General features: G+C 38.3%; 2 protein-coding genes across 4 annotated transcripts; one reads left to right on the plus strand and one right to left on the minus strand.

Moving 5' to 3' along the window:
- Positions 1 to 609: 609 nt before the first annotated feature.
- Positions 610 to 4,322, plus strand: LOC115631018 (39S ribosomal protein L13, mitochondrial). 3 transcript variants are annotated; one of them, XM_030527631.1, is made up of 7 exons: positions 610 to 734; positions 797 to 920; positions 1,991 to 2,229; positions 2,290 to 2,438; positions 2,514 to 3,252; positions 3,315 to 3,643; positions 3,707 to 4,322. In XM_030527631.1, the coding sequence occupies exons 1-7, from the start codon at positions 711 to 713 to the stop codon at positions 4,167 to 4,169; spliced, it is 2,067 nt and encodes a 688-aa protein (XP_030383491.1). In that variant the 5' UTR covers positions 610 to 710; the 3' UTR covers positions 4,170 to 4,322. The 3 variants fall into 3 exon arrangements, with proteins under 3 accessions (XP_030383491.1, XP_030383493.1, XP_030383492.1); XM_030527632.1 differs by lacking the exons at positions 610 to 734; positions 797 to 920 and adding an exon at positions 1,727 to 1,833; XM_030527633.1 differs by lacking the exons at positions 1,991 to 2,229; positions 2,290 to 2,438; positions 2,514 to 3,252; positions 3,315 to 3,643; positions 3,707 to 4,322 and adding an exon at positions 1,199 to 1,638.
- A 384-nt stretch (positions 4,323 to 4,706) lies between these two features.
- Positions 4,707 to 23,139, minus strand: LOC115631766. Its single transcript, XM_030528602.1, has 6 exons — positions 22,285 to 23,139; positions 8,596 to 9,024; positions 6,456 to 6,650; positions 6,263 to 6,394; positions 5,909 to 6,191; positions 4,707 to 5,175 (listed from the first exon to the last, which is right to left on the minus strand). Exons 2-6 carry the CDS (start codon positions 8,920 to 8,922, stop codon positions 4,976 to 4,978), a joined length of 1,137 nt encoding a protein of 378 aa, XP_030384462.1. The 5' UTR covers positions 8,923 to 9,024; positions 22,285 to 23,139; the 3' UTR covers positions 4,707 to 4,975.
- Between the last annotated feature and the right edge of the window lie 696 nt (positions 23,140 to 23,835).

Raw genomic sequence — 23,835 nt, forward strand, 5'->3', positions numbered from 1 at the left:
GACTGGAATAGCTCCATCCACCTGTAGGATCCTTAATTGTGTATTAAATTGTGGGGATCAAATTGCTTAGTGAAGGGACTTTTTAAAAAAATAGCGTCGCGGGCTACGCATGCCAAAGCTGGATGCTGGGACATCACTCTTCAGTGAGATGGGCTGCCAGTTTTTGTATTTCAAATATGCTAAGCAAGTTGTATATGCGATCTAGAAACATGACAACAAAAATTGCATTAAATAGACTTTTCCAGAGAAGTCAGGAGGATTCCTTCTTCCCCAAATTCTAAGTCATATGTAAGATATGAAACGTATGATACAAACAACTTTCTAAGACATTCCATTGCAATAACTGCTCTACAAAATCCCGATCGAATAAATTCAAGGAAAATAATATGACACGATAATAAACAGATGGTAAAGTAAACGCAGTTGGGCATGTAACTGTGCTGTGTCTTAAAAAGCCAACTGAAGTTCAGTTACTGAATTTCCAATTGCAATGCCACCAATTGTTACCGGAATCGGCGTTTTAAAATCCCAAAGTGGTGGGAAAACATCTAAATTGGTAGCACTGCCACCATAATCATCGATACGTTTTCCCATCTCTAGCACAGCTGTCACATGGAAAGAAGCAAAGCGTCAAAATAATTGTGCCGCCGGAGTGGAAAATAATTTTATTTTTGTTGAAATAGCTACTATTCAATTAAAATTAAGACGCAATGTCGATAGCAAAGCGTGTTCAGGTAATAAAATAATCATAAAATAAAAGAAATGAAGTAGTAACTGTTGAAATTCGTATTTTTAGCAATGGGCCACTTTTGCTCGTACTTGGCACATTTATGATTGTACCTGGCAAAATCCTTTTGAGTCAGCTAAGCTCATCAAAACACATCTAATGGGACTGCACAAGCCCATATACCATCCAATGAGTAAGTTAACTACAAAATAGAGTTAAGTTGCTATACTTTTAAGTTAAAAATGTGTGCCGACAAGCGGTCTCCTCATTACGTCACATGTGCGCGATTTGTTGTTGTGGGTATGCAAGCAGAAAAAAACATTTATTTGCCCTCCTTGTTTCCCTATGAAATGGTAATTATGAACAGCACTGTATAGCTTCAATATCTTTGATGCGCTCTGTTTTTCTAGGTTACCGCCTAAGCAAATTGTGAGCTTCAATCAAGTCATAAACTTAAATACGTCTTTGCAGATGATTGTGGCGACCATGTGGTACTGATCAACACAAGGGAGATTGCGCTACCCGGTGATGAGTGGGTCAAGCGTGTCTACTTCCATCACACTGGATATCCTGGTGGTGCTTCGTGGACTCTGGCCTGGGAGCTGCACTCGAAGGATCCCACATTGGTCATGAAGAAGGCCGTTTACAACTCGATGAAAGGCAATCTGCAGCGCCGTCACACAATGCAGCGCCTGCATCTATATGCGGATGATCAAGTTCCAAAGGATATACTAGCGAATGTTACGAACCAAATACGCACGCCGCGTACTGTGCCTCAGCGTCTCGATCATATTGATAAAGAGACACTGGAGAACTTCCCCACGATTATGGATTATCCAAAGGACTACATCTTGCGTTAATTGCGGTCGCATTTTTGTTAATTGTAGTAAATAAATACGTTTAAAAAATGACCATCGTTCGTTTTGTGTGTTGGCAATGCCGCCGACAACAGCTGTGATGCTGCCAGACTGTGAATTGAAGTTGTCACTTTGCCGGCTACAGTCGAAGTCGATAGTGATTTGCAATTTATGCTCTCACAGAGACGCAACGCCCACAAAGAAATAGCTTTGGCGTGTGATCATATTGTACAATTAAATTAATAAAAGGTAAGCTTAGAAACCTTTGGGACACATACATACATGTACGTGTTTGTGGTTGTCTTATCAAATACGTTGCATGATAAATCGAGCTGTGATAAGCTTAATCGCACTTTTTATTTATTGCACTTCAATGAGATTAACGGGATCTCTCTTTCGTTTGCAGTATTCAAACGCGCCTTGGGCACGACACAGGCACAACTTTTGCTAACTCAGCCAATTTATAAGCTTCAAAGACGCAATATGGGTCGTCTGGGTACAGTGGATCCGAGCTCCTATTCTGAGCCAGACCTGATTACCACCGAGCACAGTGCGCTGAACTGGACAGTGGACTTTGCGGCAACAAAGTTGCGTGGCAGCGTCTTGCACCGCTTCAATGTGCTGTCCACCAATCTGGACAAGATTGTAAGTGACAAAGATATGTCTTTCTACCATTTCTGTTTTAAATATATTTTCCCTTTCCAGCTGCTCGATGTACGCGACATCAATGTGACGAACGCCACGTTGCTAGCCGATGGCTCCGAGTTGCCTATCAATTACTTCATCAGCGATCCGGTGTCTGATATTGGACAAAAGCTGACGCTGGAGTTGCCAGCCGGCACTGCTAAGGGCAAGTGAGTATATATATGAGTAGTGCGCTAATCTTTATTGGGCCAATAAATAATGCCGTTACCATATCTCGGTTGTAGCTTGAACGTTCGCATCGATTACGAGACTGCCAACAATGCGAGTGGCCTGCAGTGGTTGACGCCCGAGCAGACGCTGGGAAAGCAACATCCGTACATGTTTTCACAATGCCAAGCCATTCACGCACGCTCTGTGGTGCCCTGCCAAGACACGCCATCCGTAAAGTTCACCTATGACGCCGTGATTCAGCATCCGAAGGAGCTGACGGCTCTGATGAGCGCCATTATCGACAAAAAACAGGAGGGCCAGACTAGCTTCAAGCAGGAGGTGCCCATACCAGCTTATCTATTGGCCATTGCCATTGGAAAACTTGTGTCACGCCCCTTGGGCCCCAATTCAAATGTTTGGGCTGAAGAGGCTATTGTTGATGCCTGCGCCGAAGAATTTTCCGAGACAACCACAATGCTAAAGACAGCCTCCGACCTGTGTGGTCCATATGTGTGGAAACAATACGATTTGTTGGTTATGCCGCCTTCCTTCCCATTTGGCGGCATGGAGAATCCTTGTTTGACCTTCGTCACGCCCACCCTGCTGGCCGGTGACAAATCGTTGGCCGATGTCGTAGCTCATGAGATTGCCCACAGCTGGACGGGCAACCTGGTGACCAACAAGAACTTTGAGCATTTCTGGCTTAACGAAGGCTTCACCGTTTTTGTCGAAGCAAAGGTTGTGGGTCGCATGCAGGGACAAAAAGAGCTGGACTTTAAAATGTTGAGCAACCTCACCGATCTGCAAGAATGTGTAAGCGCTCGGGGCTTGCCCTTTCCATTTGACTTTAATTTATAATTCAACGTTTTATTCAGTTGCGCACCCAACTCGCCGGCACGCCAGAGCTCAGCAAGTTGGTTGTTGATTTGTCCAACTGTGGACCAGACGATGCATTCTCCTCGGTGCCTTACATGAAGGGTTCGACCTTCTTACGTTATTTGGAAGACTTGTTCGGTGGCCCCAGCGTCTTTGAGCCATTCCTGCGTGATTATCTGAAGAAGTTCGCTTACAAATCAATTGTTACCGATGATTTCAAGGGGGCGCTATATGACTACTTCAAGGACACTGATAAAAAAGATAAGCTGGGGGAAGTTGACTGGGAGCTTTGGCTTAAAAGTGAAGGCATGCCGCCTATCATACCCAAGTAAGTTTGATAACATCATTGTGGTATAATTCTCCGTTCACACAGCTTTTGCTTTCTCTGTAGATTTGATGAAACCCTATCTAATGTTACCAAGGAGTTGGCGAGAATTTGGAGTAAAAGTACTGTTGCCGAACTAATTGACAACAATAATATAAAACAGAAAATTTCGATACATCAACTAATCGACTTTTTGGGCAAACTGATCGAGCATCAAGATATAGTGGATTTGAATGAGCGCAAGATCGAGTTGCTCGAGGACACGTACAATCTGAAGCAGTCGAAGAATGCCGAAGTGCGTTTCCGCCTCAATCGCTTGATTATACGCGCCCGCCTTATCAAACGTCTAGATGAGATCATTGAGTTTGCCAACTCGAATTTCCGAATGAAATTCTGTCGTCCAATTTATCGCGATTTGGCTGCCTGGCCTGAGGCCAAACCCATTGCCGTGCGTAATTTTGTGAGTGTGCGCGACCAAATGATGGCCGTCTGCTCGCACACAATCGAGAAGGATTTGGGACTTAAGTAGAATTGAATTCTAAATTAATTAAAATTAAAATATGCATTTCAAAATTTCTTAGTGAACATAACGTCAATTTCAAGGATTCTTATATCCGCCCACTTGTGGTCTTTTCGTTTTATTATTGTTTTTATTAAAAAATAAGCAAAACTACGTTTATAACAAGTTGATTTCAATTTTTAATGCTTCTCCGTGTACGACCCAATCCACCGGCCAAGTAATTTCGTAATTTCTCTTCTGCTTTTTTAAATAGTTTTCTGTTGCCATTGTGCAATTTGTGTTGTTTTTTGTTTAGCTGGCAATTTAATTGTCCAAAATTTGTGGCTTTTGTTTCGGTTTACAATGTGCCAATATCATTGTTAATTTTCAAAATGTTGTATTCAGTTATATGCGTTTGACTAATATCAAATCGTTTCGTCTATAACATACAAGTAATCGTTAAATTTCGACTGCTATGCGACTGCTGCTTGCCCTTCTGCATCGTCGCCGTCGTCTTTTTGTCATACAATTTTCAATTAAATTCTTTTTAGTTCGCCTCTTCATAGTTTACGCTTACACACACACAATTATTAAATTTATTATTGTTTTGCTGCTCTCAATTTCTTCAACTTTTGCTGTTTCAACTATTCAACAATTTGTTTTTTGTTTTGTTTTTGTTTTTTCTATATATTTCTTTTACATTTAGCAAATGCAACGCCTCAACATTTGACTCCTCGAAATCTCCGTTCAGTTATTATTTTTACTTTGTGGACAATTTGTTTGTTTCTTGTTTTTTTTTATATAAATTTCATCTTTGTGTTGAGGAATAAAAACTATCACGCACTGGAATTATCATTGGAACGGGATGTGGATGGACCGGCACCCTGATCATCGCCTAGGACGAATGTGGGACTCTGGCGGGACGTTGACGCAACCGGTTGGTAGTGATAGCCCTCGCGATAACGTTGATTCGGTTTAATGCGAGCGGTTTGACCCAAAGTTGGACGCTGATTGTTAAGCTCATTGGGTCGTTTGGCTGAAAGAAAAAACAGGAAGTTTAAGCACTTTTCCATTTTGTTTATCTTACAAAGAAATTTAATATTTTCAATAGCTTGAACATAGAGGACGATTTTCAGCTGAATTGTGGGATGCGTGTATCGAAGTTTTTTAATCTACAAGACCAATCGAAGTTATCCTTAAAAAGTTGTTGCAAATTGGTTTTCTATTAATCCGCATGGCCTGCGGTACTTTGCTAAATTTTTATAATGATCTTAGAGCGGTAATTACCTCAGAAATGGCCGACAATGGTAATAGACTGCCGATGAAATGGAAATACATTCCACAAGGTTTTCGAAATTACGAAATTGCGGATTATACTTTTCTAAAAGTAAAGCAATGGCCTGATATCCGTAGAAATAGATCAGCATAAAATATTCATAATTTATCAAACGAGTGGGCGTTCTGAGATTGCCGACAAATTGTAAAGTGATTTGTGCCTAAACTCTATCAGCTTAAATACCAGTCTCAAATTGTTAGGTGAGTGATAAACGTATCAAAACTAATTCTACATTTACTATATTTCAATGTATTCGGAAAACACATTGCAAATGGCTGAAATATTGAGCAATGTTTATTTGAAATTTATAATTCGTAATCATTGAATTTATTAAAAAAGTTCGATCCGCGACTAAATGTAACCATTGCTTTGGCCGTTCCGAATATTGAAGAACAGAAAAGCTAAATAAAAGCTATAGCTGGGGATTTCTTACCAGGTATATAAGGCTTTTGATTATAGGACGATTGTTGCTGTTGGTTGTACACATCAGCCGCCGTGGTTGGCGCATTTCCATTGTTGTGGCTGCTGTGCTGATACGGCGAGTGGTTGTTGCCCGGCTGTAGGTCTGTGCTGTTCAGCGGACTCATAGGCGTCATTTCCCGATCCTCGATAAACAGTTCGCTGACATCGTCCGGCACCTGACGATACTGAGTCCAGGGCCAGGAGGCGATTCCCGAAAGTAGTAGAGCCTCCAAGGCGCACACGTAGCCTATTATCTGTTTATTTGAACATACAAGTGGAAAGATAAATTGAAAGCTCAATGAATAATTCCTTTTCGGTTACTTACGCCCGTGGCCAGGAGTGTGTCTTTTGAGTGCTTCGATACCCAAGTGTACTCTGTGGCGTAGAGCACCATGTGAACAAGCAGCGTGGAGCTCAAAATCAATATCAAACCAATACTCAGGTACATCCACGTATTCTGTGGAATTAAAATGCAATTTAAACTGGCTTTTAGATGCAATTTTCGCGAGCATACTGACCACTTTCGTCCAATTGAATGGAAACATGAGCGCTATATGCGATATATCCAGAAACAGCATGAGACATGTGATGAGTAGTGAGAAGAGCGCACAGAAGACCATCAGCCTTAGGCGTCCAATGAGTGGCAGTAGAAAGAGGCCCACCTGCACGGTGCCCGCGGAGCATTCGCAGGCAAGGCAGGCAGCCGAGGATAACTGCAAGGCAATGACAAGATTTGCATTTTTAATAATCAAATATAATAAGTTGAAAGTTAGCTACTTTCGTATCTCATAATAAAAGGTAAGCAAAATGTTAAGCATAGACCTTTGTGGTCTAATTCTCAACTGATAAGTATTGCGAATTATACAACTTTTCTGGAAGCTGATCATTTAAGTGCTAGCAGTATATGTGCATGCGATTTAAATGAATATTCCCAAGGATGAGATTTCCATGATTCCGGTCTTCGTGCGGCAAAAGCTGAATGAAATTAATCTAAACTAAACCAATCTATTACTATAGTTAATAGTTTATCTGCTAGCTACTATATATGAATTGACCTGCTCCCTATATAAAACAGGACTTATACTTAACAAGAAAGGAATGCTAAAGTCGAGCAGGCTCAACTCTTAAATACCCTGTACCACCCCACAAAAAAGTAATTAAATTAATTAATTAATTTAATTTAATTAATTAACTAAATTAATTTAATTAATTAACTAAATTAAATATAAAATATTCCATGCATGCATACATACATTTACATTTACATCAGAATCGTGCCTTATGCGCGTTGTGTACTTGTACATATGTATGTATGTGTGCATTGGGCCTAGTTATATGGCTATAACTTTCTTTCCGATCATTCTATCATAATGAAACTTGGTATACGGATATATAATTACGAACCTAATGTGACTACCAAATAGTTAGTTCAAAATTCCAAGAATTACGGGAGTTATAGAAAATCGTTAATAGGGGGGGGGGGGGGGGGGGGGGGTGGATCAGAAAAAATGAACAAACTCGTCCTTTCTCGGTCTCAGGAGAATCTGTATACCAAGTTTGGTTATTCTAGCTCTTATACTTTCGGAGATCCTTGCGTTCATACAGACAGACAGACGGACAGACAAACGGACAGACAGACGGACATGGCTATATCGACTCGGCTTGTCATGCTGATCAAGAATATATATACTTTGTGGGGTCTACCAAGCCTCCTTCTGTGTGTTCCATGTGCACTCGCACAAAACTAATATACCCTTGTACCCTTTGGGTACAGGGTATAAAAATGTCATTTGCTTTAATGTGTACCTAAAATCGACCTATTTCATTTTTAATATAAATAGTTACAGAGGCACACAATTAAAAGTTTGGCAGAATTCTGGCAAACGAGTGTGGGCCGAAAATGGATAAACTATGTAAATGGTATGGCTTCCACAAAAAGTTGTTGGTTCGTAGCTGCTTTCTTTGAAAATTGTATTTATTTATTTATTTAAATGTATGTCAACAAACATTGACAGCCGACATGGGAAAAGAGCATATAAAAATTATTAAAAAAAACCTTATAAGCTCGGAGAGCCTAAGTGGGAAAAATGTAATTAAATTATAATAATATCTGATAAATATATATTATCAAATTAAATAAATTATATTGTATTATTTGCCATTTAGCTAGCTAAGGCCCGTCTCACAACCAAATGTGGTCAGAGGCGCGAATAGATCTACCAATATAAAAAGATAAAACTTAACCGAGTTAAGGAGTTTGGAATTAATTAAAAACTAATTTAAAAAAAAGCAAAAAAAAAAAAAACAAATTAGATCGCTCGTGATAGCTCATTACTATACAACAGCCTATATATGTATGTATATTACAAATACTTGAGCTTCATAATTCAACATCATAAAAAAGTACGCGCGCTAATAAAACAAATTTTTTTTAACATTCTGGTTATTTATCAAAATAATATGAGTATTTAAAAGAAGAACAATTGAAAATATAATGGAACAAGATACGATTCTAACTAACTATGTCATAACCGGAAGGAAGGTGACACATTCTTGAACGCAATTCAACTGGCAAAAAAACTAAAGATCATAACACATTACAATTTTGAGTTTATATAATAAAAGGTACTACTTAAGACTAATCCACGCATTACTTACCACCAGTAGTATGCGCACAATCCCTGTAGGCGATTTCAAGTGTTGCGGATCACAGTGTAGGGCGACGCCCCATGGCAGCGGTGTATGGCCGTTGCGCTGTTTATAGTTGGCGTGCGAGTCCCAGGAGGTGCACGTGCCGAGGGGCGATTCTAGGGACAGCGAGAGCTCACCGGCCCTGCTGCCAGCTATTTCAAAGTCTTGCTCATCGTCCAGCTGACAGCAGACCGGCTCCAGCTCCAGTTCACGTATCTCGTCCAGCAGCAGTTCTATCTCGTCCGTGCCATATAGATCAGATACAGACGGTATATAACGTTGGGGTTGTTGCATTGCCCGGTACGGGATGTGTCCCACATCACCGTTGCGTGGCGTCGCGTTTGAAATGTGCGGGGAATGTGCAGCCACAACCACAGCCACGGAACTTTTCTTGCTCTGAAAGTAAAAAGTGGTAGAAAATTTTTAAAGACGCCCAGAGGTATGCTGCATTGCTCGGACGCCCATTAGCCGACGCGACTCGACGCGACGCTGACTGCGATGTCAGTCATTAGCGGTAATTTAATGCGTGACACACAAATGTCTGTCACTCATACGCCATGTGTCGCAGTCCCCAAGCGACGCCAGCCGACAGCAGACAGCAGACAACATTTTAATTATGCGCGATATTTGCTTTGTGATAAACTGAAATTAAATCGAATTGCTTTTGCAACTGCCCCAGCAACATACTATATGCGAGTATGCAACACTTTCTGGCATCTGCGCCGCATGCATGTCACACTCGGGCAATTAACACGTACATACATGCACGTACACGTACATGTCCTGCAGTTGCGCCTCCGCTGTGTGAGCATGTGTGCATGTGTGTATGAGAGAGCTTTTACTGATGGCTACATGAAAGCGACTCCACTGAGATTTCGGTGCCTGCCATTCGCCCCAAAGCCTGCCACAACATTTTCCTTGAGTTGTCATAATCAGGACACAAATGAAGGTAGCATTGTTGTTCTTCTGCTGTTGTTGCTGTTGCTACAGTGTACAAGGACTCTGAGGCAACAGAATGGCAGGACAACCACAACGCTACTCGTATTCGTATTCATTTTGCGGGCTTGGGCCCAGTGCGCTGGCCAGTCAACAGTCAAGGAAGCTGATGCCCAACTAATGTGGCTACCGAGTTGGAGATGAGTGCCGGACGTGAAATGTGAGGTGAGTCGAATAAGTTATTCGTCAAAAACTGATTTTTAATTCAAGGGAAAACATTGCAGATTCCGATAAATGAATTGGATAAATTTATTAAGTCACTTCTTAAAACCCACGTTTCAGGTCTAATAACGTATAGTATGTATTTCTGTGTGTTATGAACCTGATTGAGTTCATTAGATTGACTATTATATATAGAATAACAATTATAATGACATTTACGTTAATTAACATCAGTTTTATTGCACCATACATAGGTCAGCTATTCGATAAAGCGTTCAGGAATATCAGCCTATAGTGTCCCTTTACATAAAAATCATAAATACTACATGTACTTATTACTCGGAAATGCGGTAGAGCTAGGCAGTGATTACATTTATGGCTATAACTAGCTTAAATATTGAACTATCATGATGAAACAAAAACATAAGAACTAACCGAAAGTAATTGTCGAAAAAAACAGAAAAATTAAAACAGGGGGATATAAAAAATCACTAATAGCGGAAGTGAGTTCCCCCTATCAGAAAAAAAAAAACACGGACAGACGGACATTACTATATCGACTTGCCTTGTCATGCTGATAAAGCATATATACACATTAACATCTCACTCTTTCCGAAAATGATTTTAATGAAGTAATGTCTATAAAAGTAATGTATAATAAAAATTGGCATACGGAGCCTGGGTCTACTCCTAGCCAAGGCATATTTAGTACAGATGAGAAATTTAGTGCCTAGTGAGAAATTCATACTTTTAATTTGCAAAGTATATACTATATATATGTATATATACGTACACTTTCTTTTTATACCCTGTACCCGTAGGGTAAAAAGGGTATATTAGGTTTGTGCAAGTATGTAACATACAGAAGGAAGCATCTCCGACCCCATAAAGTATATATATTCTGAATCAGCATGACGAGAAATCGATCTAGACATGTCCGTCCGTGTGTCCATCCGTCTGGATGAACGCAAGGTTCTCAGAAACTATAAAAGCTAGAATAACCAAAGTTGGCATCCAGATCCTCCTAGGTCCGAGAAAGGACGAGCTTATTTTATTTTTTGGAATTTTTCCCCCCTTCCCCCGCTACAGAATTACGTCAATAGCGTCCTCATTTCAAATGCTACCTAAACCAAACTTTGCACACATAATTTATATATAATTATCTTCTGTTGTTGTTTGAAAACCAATAAAAGAGGAACGTAAGGATGCAACTCATAAAAATGCGGATGCCTTTTAAATTATGATTTTTATTTACATCATTACATCCTGCAATGGTGACTTGAAAAATAGTCTTGGTCAGAAAAAGGATCATCATAAGTATGTACATACAAGTATACTTGTATACATACTTAAGTATATAGACATGCCTGTGTCATCACGCTGCCATCTCTAATCCATAGTTGAACATATGTCGCGCTTTGTATATATGTATATAACTAGTATGTTTGTTCCTATGTATATAATGTATACGTGTATGTGCGTGCTTGTGCAGTGGACAGGCATGTAACCGTTTTCCTCTCGCTCTTTTTTGCATGTTTTTTTCGAAGTTTTTGTTGTTGCTGCAGCAATAGTTGTCCTTGCTCCACTTTGCTCTTGCAGAGCAGCCTCAGCCGCAGCAGCAGCAGCAGCAGCAACAGCAACAACTTTACTTTGTTGGCCAGCCTATATACACACATACAAACATACCCACATATGTATGTATGTATATACTGGCAGATATGCGCAACGTTATCTCAACATTGCTTATCGTCGCATCTATCTGTGCAGTTTTTTCTCCTGAGGCAGCAAAAATTGTTCCGCCTGTGCATGCCTTTGTTGCCAGCACAAGCACTCCTCGCCGCCTTCTCTATCTATGTATATACTTGTATAGTACATATGTTCAAGTGTTTAATGATTGGCTTTAAAGGGGTCTTCGGCACTCCAGCTACTCACTACTTAATGCAACATCAGACGTGCGCTATCGTCGTCTATTGCTGAGGACGTTAAACTCTTCAGTGCTAAAGACAATGAGCGACAGAAGCACCCCAACGTTAAAACCTTCTAGCTATATGTAGATACGTAGATACGTATTATACTATATATATGTATGTACATATGTATATTTGTGACTCGCCTTTGCGGCAGCGCGCGCCCAATTTGAAATCAATTATGCTTATCTGCATATAAACTGACTTTACAGGGCTTCCTGTTTAAGGGGACACTTGCGCCATCTAGCGGAAGTACTGTCATTATAGCTGTTATTTCTGCTGTTGTTGTTGTTGCTGTGTATGCAAATTTATTGTCACTGGCCCTCGCCTGGCCTAACAGTAGAAGCAGAAAAACAACAACTTTGCTGCATTTCTTATTTATGAACATGTATAGACAATGGCTTTACTCTGTTGCTTTTGTTTGAGTTTTGAACGCTTTTAGACACACACACACACGTACACGCACACACACAAAGCAAACACACCACAGTACTGGCACTGTAGTACACACACACACACACACACATGCATACACATACAAATGTACTTCGCATATTTGCCGCATTCAATGGACCAGAGTTGCGGTAAATAACTTTTAATAGAATTTTTAATGGCCAGTCAGTATATTCGAAGCGAATGGAAGAGAGAATATGGCCGAATAAAGGACATACTTGTATGATAAATATGGGCATAAATTTACCAACACTCCTCATTCAATGTGGCGGCAACATAAGATGGACTCTTCCAAAATAACTGACAAGGCAAATAAAAGTGTTCCTTGTATTTGAAGTATGTAATTGATTAACGCTTTGTTTGGCCGTGATGCATATTTGCAACATACCATTTATATGGATTTGTTTCTATACATATTTTAGAAAAGAGCTTGATATTTATTGGATAAGCATCTGAAACGTTCCCTCTTTCGATTTCTGCGACCTGATCATATGTACACATGATTTTATCGCCAATTTATTTGGCTAATTTCCCGTACATTTTGTGATTTCCGAAAGAGAGCTCAAGTTCAAATGTTGTCTTATGCAAAATGGAATAAAGTCGTGTAACCATATATAAAATGATTAATTTTCAAACCGTGTTAAATCAAAGCCGTGCAAAAATGTGTATATTCCAAGTGCACAGGATTCTCTCAAGAAGAGTGGGCTTTCCACTGTCTTTTAACACGAATTCCACGAATATTTACTTTAATTAAATATGTTTATAAATGTTTTCAAAGGATTTGATGTTCATTCACAACATTTTGTTAATGTTTGATTTATTTGACAAAGACCTTTGCTTATAAAGATTAAATTATCACCTCCAGCATATTTGTTGCAGAAATGCAACATACATTCAATATATACATATGCTAAAGCCCAGTAAATCAAAAAAAAAAAAAATAAAAAGAAGTGAATATTTTTAGATGATTCAATTTACAAAATAATTTCTAGCAGTTCTTCTGATGATTATAAGTAATATATTTGTGCACCTGTAGTTTTATTTTTGTTGTTGTCATACATCGACGCGTTTAAGGCCAATCGTTTTTAGAAAGGCAATATTTCAAGAAAGATATACATAACATATCTGATGCTGATTATATGTTATCGGTACACTTTTGGAGTCTGCCCTCGTAAACAGAGTTCAAAGCTCGGCTCAACGACCCTTCATCGATTCTACCGCATTGAACTATTGAGTCGAAGGTGTTATCAAACAAAGGGTTGAGTCCAAATGATTTAAGTTAAACAAATAGTTATCAAAAGGAGTTAAGTCCTATAAATAGGATCTGTGTTTATTCCTAGATCAAATTTTATTCATTGATTAAAATTGGGAAAAAAAACATTTTTCATTAAAAAGCTGCATTATTCTAATATTTATTTTTCTTACTTTTAATTACTTATGTTAAAATAAAATGAAATAAACTGAAACTCATTAACTATCAATAGTTCATAGCATAATAACGATTTATGAAAGGTTTGATTAATACAGGAAAAAACATTGATCAGATTGAAAAACGTATGAATTTAAATGAGGGCCACTTTGTGAGCCAGTACAGTAAACAAACTATATATTGGTCGACTGGAAGTGTAGAGCACTCACAGATATAGAACTGTCACTAGACCATGTAAGGAAAGGGCTTAAAGTAAAGATGCGCTTGGAAAGTAAAGATTTTGGAAGCAGAAAGTGGGAATAATTTTAAAAATATACACTATATGTGTACATCGTGGCACTGACTTTAAATGTAGATTTTTCTCTTCATTTTACTGGGATTTTAAATTTATAATTACTATAAATAAATTTCAATTCCGTAAAATATTAGGCTTGAAAGCTGAGATATCCCTAGGATTGCCTATAAATGTTTTAATTCCACCGTTTTATATTCCAGGCATGGGAATCAGAATTATTTTGCGAATGTACAGTCGAGGTCTGGGAGTCAGTCAGTGGACTGTATTTCTAGCACTTGCATTGAAAAGTTTATAATCAATTTATTTGTTTTGTAAAGCTTGTTAATTAAAAATACATTTTAATGCTTTATTGATTAATGCAAGCAATAGGTAGAAGCAGGCGTGGCAGAAGCAAGAGACGAATCGATGCATTCGTCTTTCTGTTCATCCATGTGAGCATAGAGATCTTTTATATGTAGATTTGTCTTTGCTGTATGTAGTCCAAGATAAAAGCTATATATGATATATAGCTTCCATAAGGTCCAATCGATGCAAATGCCACTTCTAGTATCAATCAGTTAATGAACCCGTTTAAGCATCTATTCACTTTTTCATGATAACAAATCAAGAGACACCAGGTGGGCGTTTCTGTTGGCTTTACAGCTTCTTTAGAGATAATTCATAAGCACTGCCCTGTAACGTAATAGCCGCGACCCCAAATATTTTAATAATTGTGAAATACCTGACTGTTAGTCAATATCTATTGCACGCAGGTATTTTTGGAGCTTTTGCTATAAACTTTGCCCACGTGCCTAAGCATGTCTATTAATTTTTCAATAATCTCATATTCCTGGAAACAAGCTGACCTCTGCTTATCACACACACCCCACATTGTAGGTACTTCGTATAAATAAATTCGCTAAGTATGTAGAAAACAAAATCTAGTTGACTTGCGCCTGGGCACGAAGCGTAGCATCGCGATTTATGTGGCAGCTGAAAGCGCTCGCCATTTGGCCTGTTTGCGGCGAACAAGAAGGATGAAAGACGCGAATAAATTTTTGGCAAAATATTGGAATTTTATTTGGTGCTGCCCAAAACATAGCGACTGAGACTGGCAGACGGCATTTACCCAATTTGGCGCGACCAATGCGGCGGCGACTGCTTATTATGCCGCCATGCCCCATGCCCCAGCGCATTTGTGTGTCTGCTGTTGCTGGCAACGCTCGCGGCCCCTTTGCGGAATTATCGATTATAATGAATATTTCATTAGGACGCATGCAGCAGGCAGGCAGGAGGCAGCTGGATCCAGGCAGCCAGCCCGAGGAGCAGAGCGGGACAGTGTCGACAAGTCGCGCCCTGGTACTTGCCACTTGGCACCTGCCACTTATGCTGGCTTTATTGATTTCCGCTTCCCTTAGTTTGCATATTCTCGCAATTCTCGGTTCGCCTCCATGTCTTTCAATTAAAATGCAGCGTATTTCGAGGAGTGTTAATGCAGATGAGCAGCGTCCTCGAGTTGAAGAATTATCTGTGGCTACGATAATTATGCTCGACATAAGTATTTAAAACATTTTTGGGAAGATATAGAAAGCTCTGTTCTGTGCATAAAAGTAGAGAACTGACTTTCCTAATAGAAGAAATGTAATCATCAAGTGTGAGATTTCCCTAAAGAATTTACTTTATTGCTATAAGATAATTATTTTAAGACCGACAGAACGCAACAAAGAAACCATTCAGTGTATATACAAGTTGTTTATGTGAACAAATTATTTTATAATAACAAGTTGCTCTCAGGCAAATGTTTATTGAATATCCAATAATTTCATATCACTTATTAAAGTAGCGTTTTTGAAAGAGCATGCATTGTCTTGTTGAATAACAAGTTGCTCTCAGGCAAATGTTTATTGAATATCCAATAATTTCATATCATTTATTAAAGTAGCTTTTTTGAAAGAGCATGCATTGTCTTGTGGAATACAATTTGCTTTTCAGATTAGCTAAAGCCTAGTGCGTAAGAGTACTTGCAGAGTTCAAGTAACTGACATGATGCGGTTTTCTTATAGCCAATATTTTTAAAAGGTAGTTTAAAAAGGTATACAAATATATTTATATTCAGAGTTGATTCTTTTACTAATGAAATGAGGTGGTGTTTGCGAAAATAAGCCTTTTAAAAATATGTGTTGGAGTGACCTCATAGGTGGTAACGAAGAAGAAGAATGAGACTTTTCAAGATTTTTGTATTATGTAGCAACTCGATTAAAACTCACAATACAAAGCGCCAAGGTCGTTAACAGCTTTTAGGAGTTTGTTAGCCAGATTGTTAGCCAGAGTATAAAAACAATACAATACAATTTTGTTTATTTAGAATAGCTGCAGCTTGGAAAATAAAAGCAATATTCGAAAATGTGGAATACATGGATTATTCTGTGGAATAAGTGCTTCATATAACGGGTATTACAGATAGCTCTTTAAGGTTATATTTGAATTAAAGTAAGTCAAAACATAAACAGAACCACCACAGTGTTCACACCTAATGCTATTGCATTTGTCAAAAACATGCTTCAGCTTTTTAAATAATAACTTAATAATTAATTCCAGAAAGTCTCCTACTTACTTATATTTCGAGATGTATTTGCATAATTATATTATTAAAAAAGTCTGAGCTTTCAATACTTTTCAGGTAAATACTATAACAATACCAAAAGATAATTTAAATAATTATTTAAAAAACCTAGCATTTCTTTAGATGACAGGAGCAGATGACCTTAAAGAGGTATTATTAACATAAAACACTACAAGAAATGATTTTTATGCAAAATTTCCCACAGTCTGGAGGCTGTTCAGGATACTGAACATTATGTATGCACATCTTTGAATGTGATACAAAGAAATCGCAAAAACGTGCCCGTCTTTCGTGCGACAATCGCAGCACGACCATTAATACAAACAAAGCAATAAATGATTCGGCCAAGGAAAAGGTCACTTCCAGCAACCTACCCAAGACCTTAATCTGAGGTTACTCTGTTTAATAATTTGTATACCCGTCAGCTTTGTCCGCCACATTCTTGGTTTTCCATTATTCGAGTTTTGTCTATAACGATATCAATACCCTGTACCCAAAGGGTAAGAGAGTATACTAGTTTAGTAGTATACTTGATCTTGATCTGTATGCGCGCCAGAATCTCAGCAAGTACAAGAGCTAGAATTACTAAACTGGTATTGAGGTTTCCCTAAGCCATAGGCAGATCAAATTAATAATACTTTTGCTTTTATTTTCAATGCTAATTTAATTTCTTTTAATATTTTATTTAATTGTTATATTTTTATTTATTATTATATTATCTGTTTTTAATGAAAAAATATTTGTTTAGTTTTTATTAAATGTGTTTTAATTATTATTTTTTAATAAAAGTAGTTTTTATTTTATTTTTATTTCGATTATTTCATATATTTTGTATACATTCCTTTGTATATATATTTTCATTTTTCTTGATCATTAAATTTTTTTGATAAGTTATATATTTTATACATTTTATATACCTAATTGTATTTAATTTGAATCTTTTTGGGCTTTGGTTATTGGTTCAAGTTTCACTTATTTAATTTTTTAAATTGTATTTTTAATTTATAAAAATTATTTAGGAAGAGAATTAAAGTTTTTTATGCTAAAAGTGAATAACTAATTTTTTGAACAGAAAGAATAAGAGTGTTTTATCAAAAACGTCATTTATCTGAGTTTTTAATTTTTAATTAGCGAATTTTCTTCAAATTAGAGTAGAAAACATGTAATTCTGAAGAAATAAAAAACTACAAACCCCGATTATGCGCATATTAGCGAATAGTGAAAGAATGTAGTGAAAGGAACTGCAATCAGACAGGAGCGTATAAAACACAGATTTTAAACCAACATAAATGTTACAGAAAAGCTAAAGCTATCTTTAAGTTTCATATTTGAAACATACCAAGGGGCGTCCAGTACGTGTTCAAGAAATACATAAACTTTGTGTTCGTGCAATCGTAAGTACTAACAAACTCATTCATATTAATTAATAAAACTTTTCTTTCAATTTTCTGTTAACAATCACGTTCCAAACTCATCCCTACTTGTAAATAATGCATAACGGAAGCGCAGTGTTAGATTTAAATTGTGGATTCGTGTATTTGGAAACCAGGTTTTTGGCCCTTTATTACACTCACTGTTCTGCCACACTGACATCCTTCCCCCTTCCCCCCTTCCACCACTCTGCGTGCCTGTGGCAATGTGGGTAATTAACATGGCGACAGACATGCCAGCAAGCGAATGACAATGGCATGTCGGTTGGCTACGCAATGCGGATCGTAAAAAGTTTTTTTTAAAAAAAGTGAAAAATTATTAAAGCAGCTGCGCACAAAGCAGGAATCGGGACTCACAGGTGTGCAGGTGCTCGGGCTTACGTAAGCTTGCTCCTTACGGGATATTTAGCGTGCTACGCTGTGCATATCATGCTTTATGCGCTCCGCTGGCGCTGCGCATGAAATGAGCACCTACATAGGTTTGCTCCTCCCCGTCAGGCACTCCATCGCCCTCACCTTCGAGCAACTACCAGCTCTAAGCCCGCAGGTCCCCTGACACGTGAGCTCCATAAACTGGCAGCGTCATGTTATAAATGTGTGGGGGTATATAAATGTATATGTGTGTATATATTTATATAAATGTATGTATGTGTGTATGTATGTTAATACATATATCGTCGACTGGCAGACACGCGAACCGTTTTCACTTTTGTTACAAATCTTGCGTCGCTTTGCTTGCTGGCTTCCATTTTCCCTTTTTTGTGTTTTTGTTTTAGCAAGAGAAACATAAACACCGCCATTAAATGCTAGCTGACCCCAAACGCTGACCCAACCGTACAGTGACCGAGCGACCAAGCGCGTGCCACTTTCTGTGGCACTAACAAAAATGCAGCCCCTACCCCTGACCTCTCTCATTCCACATCATTTGGCTTAGTTGCCGTCGCGTGCCTTTTGCTGCTTTCGCTATTTTGGCTTCGACTCTGGCTCTGGGCTCTTGGTCTACAAGTATGCGTCCAAACAGCAGCACCAGCAGCAGCAGCGCTAAACAGGCGACCCCCACCGAGCGGTGCAACAACCTCGTTGAAAAGCAATTGTGGCAACATCTACAGTACAATCTCGAAGTTGTGATTGGGGTGATTCCGTCAATTTTATACTTTTTAAATTCTTTTTAAAAACTTCTTAAAACCAATAAAAAATTATTTGAAATTAAACTCAGAACTCGATTGACGATTTTATTAAAACTAAAGTTAAAGGTAAAAACAACTAAGAATTTAATTCGAAATTAAACTGAAAAATGAAGAGAAAAAATATTTTATAATATAATTTACCTTGCACAAAAGTGTTAAAATATAAATAGAAGTAATAATAAAATTAATTAACTCAATTTTAAAATGCATGTTAGTTTTTCATAGAAGTAGAGAGTCCTAGTTTTAATTGTTTATAGACTTATATGTTTTCGTTTGTTTTTCATCTAGAGATTATATACAAATTTAAAATCGAATTGAAAGTAAAAGAAAGAAATAAAAAGAAAATCGCTTTATTGAAGTGATTTGATGGAAAAATGGAAACCAAATAGAAGGCGAATAACATATTTCGAAAAGGTGCGAAGTCGTTATTAATAATCCAATATCTAAATATTACAGTCGTTTTAAAAGGATTTTATTTCACCACCATTAAAAATTTAATTATTTCTTCGAAATTCTTCGGTATATATTGGTAGTTAAAATAAAATAAGTTTATTCTAAGATGATATTCATGAGAGTGTTTATTGAAAATTTCAAAAAAAAAAAAATAAAATGAAAAGTAAAGAAAATTTTAAGATTTGTTGAAAAGTTTGTAAATTTAAAGAATTGTTAGTTAATTGAAATTTGTATTGATACTTAAATTTGATATGAAATTCTAATTTAATTTACAATCAAATTATCTATTCAATTGGACTAAAATTTAATAAATATACTTAAGATAATAAGTTTGATTTAAATGAAAGGGGGGCTAAGAAGCTAATTTTAAATTTCTATGAAATTGTTAATCGAATTCGAATGAAATATAATATAATAATGGTGTTGGATTTTTAGTGCAAACCGAAATTATTGGAGCCTATAAAATTTTTGATTAGTGCATGGATCGATCGCCATATTGTTGTTCAACTGTGCTATAAATGTGGTGGCAATGGCAATTGTAATTGCAACTACAACTACAATGGCCAAGTTGCAAGTGGCAAAGTGCTTGCTTGCTGGTTCGCTGGTTGGCTGGCTGGTTGGCTGGTTGGCTGGTTGGCTGCCTGCATTTTCATGCGACCTTGAACTAGTTTCATTTCTAATTTTGGTTATGTGAAGTTTTGGCACAACTCGAGACTTGAGCAGTTCACATCTAGGCAAGTGAGTGAGTTTGTGTGTGTGTGTGTGTGTCTCAGCATATTAATAATGAAAGCAATTAATGCTTCTACCGACTTTGTTCGAATACGCCAACCACAGTAACTTAATTAAACACGCTCGCACTCAAGCCCAGGTTAGTGTAGGATTTCTATGTGACACTAACTAAAAATAAACAAATGACCCGAACGCTTAAATGCTTGCCATCTGAGTGTGAGTGTGAGTGGGCATGTGGGCTTGTGTATAATGAAGCCAAAGAGTTGCTGACGCTTTGAGCTGTGAACTGACGAAAAGGAATGGGGCGGGATGGATGAGCTGTTTTGGACTATGAAAAGGCGCTTGCGTAGACAGGCTGAGTAGTGCAGAGAGAGAGAGAGAGAGAAAAAGCGTAAGAGAGTACAACTCAAACATGGCCAGTGTAAGCTGTATACTTTAAGACACACAGAGAGAAGACAAAAAGAGAGAGAGCGCGCGCACGTGAATAACGAAAGTGTTGCTGTAGTTGTTGTTAGTGTTGTTGTTAGTGTTGTGTAGCTGCTGCTGTTGGCTGTTGTTATTGTTGCTTTTATTTGCTGCTGTACGTTTGCGTTTTCGCAAAGGATTTCAAGGAAGTGAAATAGCTGCAGACAGGATTTTGCTGACGATGTTTTGCTGCCTGTCACTTCCTGCATATACATATATACATGCATATGTGTGCATGGGTGTGTGTGTGTGTGTGTGTGTCTGCCATGACGCTATGCTAGACCAGTTAAGACTGGAACAGTAGCCATTGCTGTACGAGTAGTTGTGCCTGTTTGTTGGTTAGCATTGAGCCGCGTGTCTATGGCCTGCTTCCTTTATATATGTACATACATAAATATACATATAAACATAACTACATAAGTGTGTATGCCTGTGTCTGTGTGTGTTGGAAAGTGTTATATTGACATTTGCTACATTTTACTAACGCTGGTGCTCTAAGTGCGCCAGTATGATGATTTATGCTGCTGCACACACACACACACACACACACACACACACGCACACACACTCTTAAACACGCTACAGTGGACAACCTATGCAAACAATCCATGTCGTCAACATTTACGAGCGTATGTGTGTGTAAATGTGCTTTGAATGTGTTTGTAATAGCATCATGCGCTATTTTTGTCGTGGGGAAATTTATATTTATACATTAACGCCCACAACTACAACAAGCGCAGCAACAACAACCAACAACAAGAAAAATAGCAGCGCAAACACGCCCACTCACACAAACGCACATACAAGAAAAGGACGTGTTTACACGATTATTTCAATCGTTCGTTCAACTGTGAAATGATTAAGAAACCCCTTGCTTGACCTTTATCCGCACATAGCTTTTCTGTATATCGTGTTTTTTCCGTCCTTATATCCTTAAATCTTTGAAAAACACTCAACACTTAAACGATATTTCTGTCTCTATCGGATCCCATTTTCCATTTATAAAGTCTAAAAACAATACTTGTATTTTGTAGTATTGAAATATATATAATTTTCAACGCCTTTAAAAGGTTTTATGTTTACAGTTGATAAATATGCTTAAACTTTGCAAATATGTAGCCGAAATGTACTATTTATTTTCTTTTTTTAAATATTAAACTGTTCTAGTTTTGAATTTTAATTGATTTTTTGTTGATGCTTTCCGTTTCCGTTTCTTTTACTTTTAGTTTATCTTGTTATTTGTTGTAGAGGCTTGTTGTAGAGGCTTTTTCACTTACTTGTATGTTCGTAAATCACGCAGAAATTACGGGTTGGGTCAAAGAGTCATTTCAAAACATTCAAGCGCACAAAAGTATGCTACATATAAGAATTTGTTTTGAGTGTGGGCTTCTGTTGACTGCATAGGGAGGGCCCCCTTAAGTGGGTGGGAGACTTGTATGAAAGCATGTGTGCTCACAAACTAGTCAAATAAATTTACACTTGACCCACCTTTTTCCTTCTGCTGCTACTGCTGATGCTCTTGATGCGCTGGTTTCGGTTTCTTAGCAAGCTGCCGCTTTTCAAGTGGCGTGGAAGCTGCGAACTTTAACCGAAATATGCGCGCCACGTTCAACGGTTGTTGTATGTAGTTGAAGCTCGTGTTTGTTGCTGGCAGGCAAGGGCACCGTCTAAAAAATCTTCCAAATTGCCTTTTTATATGCTTTTAAATGTTGAGAGCGCGCCTCGAACCCCGCCTCCGAAGTTCATGCACACAGTCAGATCATACGTAGACGCACGCACGCACACACACACACATGCTACGTTTTGTTGTGTTGGTGTAAATGCTACACACACACACACACAACCGCAGTTTTATGTCATTTCATTCATAGGCCCAAGTTGCCAACACTGAAGGCGGCTGTCGTCGTCTTTATATTTCGTATGTACAAAAATCGCAGTTGTTGTTATTGTTGTTGGTGCTGTGCGTGTGTGCTGCCAATGTCACAGTTGAGAGTAAGTGTGTGTGTGTGTTGAACTGTGATTTTATTTAATATTTTGTCGTATACTTGTAGGCACGCACTTTTATTTTTACATTTATTACCAAAGCACTTGAACTTATTGGAACTTGCGCGATGCCAAATTTTTATATACATAGACAAGTAGGTATTTTTTCTATTTAATTTTATTTGTAGTGCTCATCAATTTGTAATCGAGACACGGTGTATACTTCGCACGCACAGTCGCACATTTATCGAATTCCCCTCAATTAGCAGTTCGCAGTAAATTCAATTTTCATTTTCATTTACATGCGTGTTAAAACAATTTTCATTTTTAGCACAAAAATCATTATTCAGTGCGCCCGAAAGTAGGTACGGTTTTTTTCGCTGTCTTTTGGGCCATGGTGCTTTCAACATTTGCTTACACACACACACACACACACACAGACACACACACACACACGAAGAGACTCACACACACAAAGGCGCAGCTGGCAGCGTTCAACGTTCAACTTTCAATGGGCAGATAGGCAGGCAGACACACGCGTTGGCTCGTACACAAAAAATACACGCACCCTGGGTGCTCACGGGATGCGGTGCGGCGTGGGGCAAGGGCAGCACCACACTCACACACACACACACTCGCGTCAGTCACACACGACGTGCAACGCTACGGACGAGGCGCAGCAACCGCAAACCAAACAAGACGACGACGACGCCAACCAACAGTCAACGGTGAAAGCCAGGAAACGACTGAATGCCTGACTGATGAGTGCACGGGCCCACGCCAAGCTCTCTCTTTCTCTCTCTTCTTTTTTCTCTCTCTCTCTCTCTAATTCTCTCTCGAGAAAAAGAGAGCAAGCGACATAAGACGTTTGTGCTCCAATTTAGAGAGGGCGCCAATGCCAGACAGAAGGTCCTTTGCAGCCATGCTGGTTCCCAATTTTGGTTCCAATGAGAAGTAAAATAGAAACAGACTTTACTGTAGCTTTATAATTACGGAATCCACGTTTCTGGTATAGCACTATTACAAGTATTAGACTAAAAACTAAACGTAAATTTA

This window comes from Scaptodrosophila lebanonensis, unplaced genomic scaffold (genome assembly GCF_003285725.1).
Source record: "Scaptodrosophila lebanonensis strain 11010-0011.00,11010-0021.00 unplaced genomic scaffold, SlebRS2 tig00001412-arrow-pilon, whole genome shotgun sequence".
In the NCBI taxonomy this organism is placed as follows: domain Eukaryota; kingdom Metazoa; phylum Arthropoda; class Insecta; order Diptera; family Drosophilidae; genus Scaptodrosophila; species Scaptodrosophila lebanonensis.

Bases quoted from the DNA above. Each gene is read 5' to 3' on its own strand.
- LOC115631018 (XM_030527631.1), top strand. From the start codon at position 711: ATGTCGATAGCAAAGCGTGTTCAG. The intron at 921-1,990 runs GTAAGTTAACTA...TTTCGTTTGCAG, and splicing joins GCCCATATACCATCCAATGA to TATTCAAACGCGCCTTGGGC. The intron at 3,253-3,314 runs GTAAGCGCTCGG...CGTTTTATTCAG, and splicing joins TCACCGATCTGCAAGAATGT to TTGCGCACCCAACTCGCCGG.
- LOC115631766 (XM_030528602.1), bottom strand. From the start codon at position 8,922: ATGCAACAACCCCAACGTTATATACCGTCTGTATCTGATCTATATGGC. The intron at 6,651-8,595 runs GTAAGTAATGCG...ATTGCCTTGCAG, and splicing joins TTGTGCGCATACTACTGGTG to TTATCCTCGGCTGCCTGCCT. The intron at 5,176-5,908 runs GTAAGAAATCCC...TTTTTCTTTCAG, and splicing joins TCAAAAGCCTTATATACCTG to CCAAACGACCCAATGAGCTT.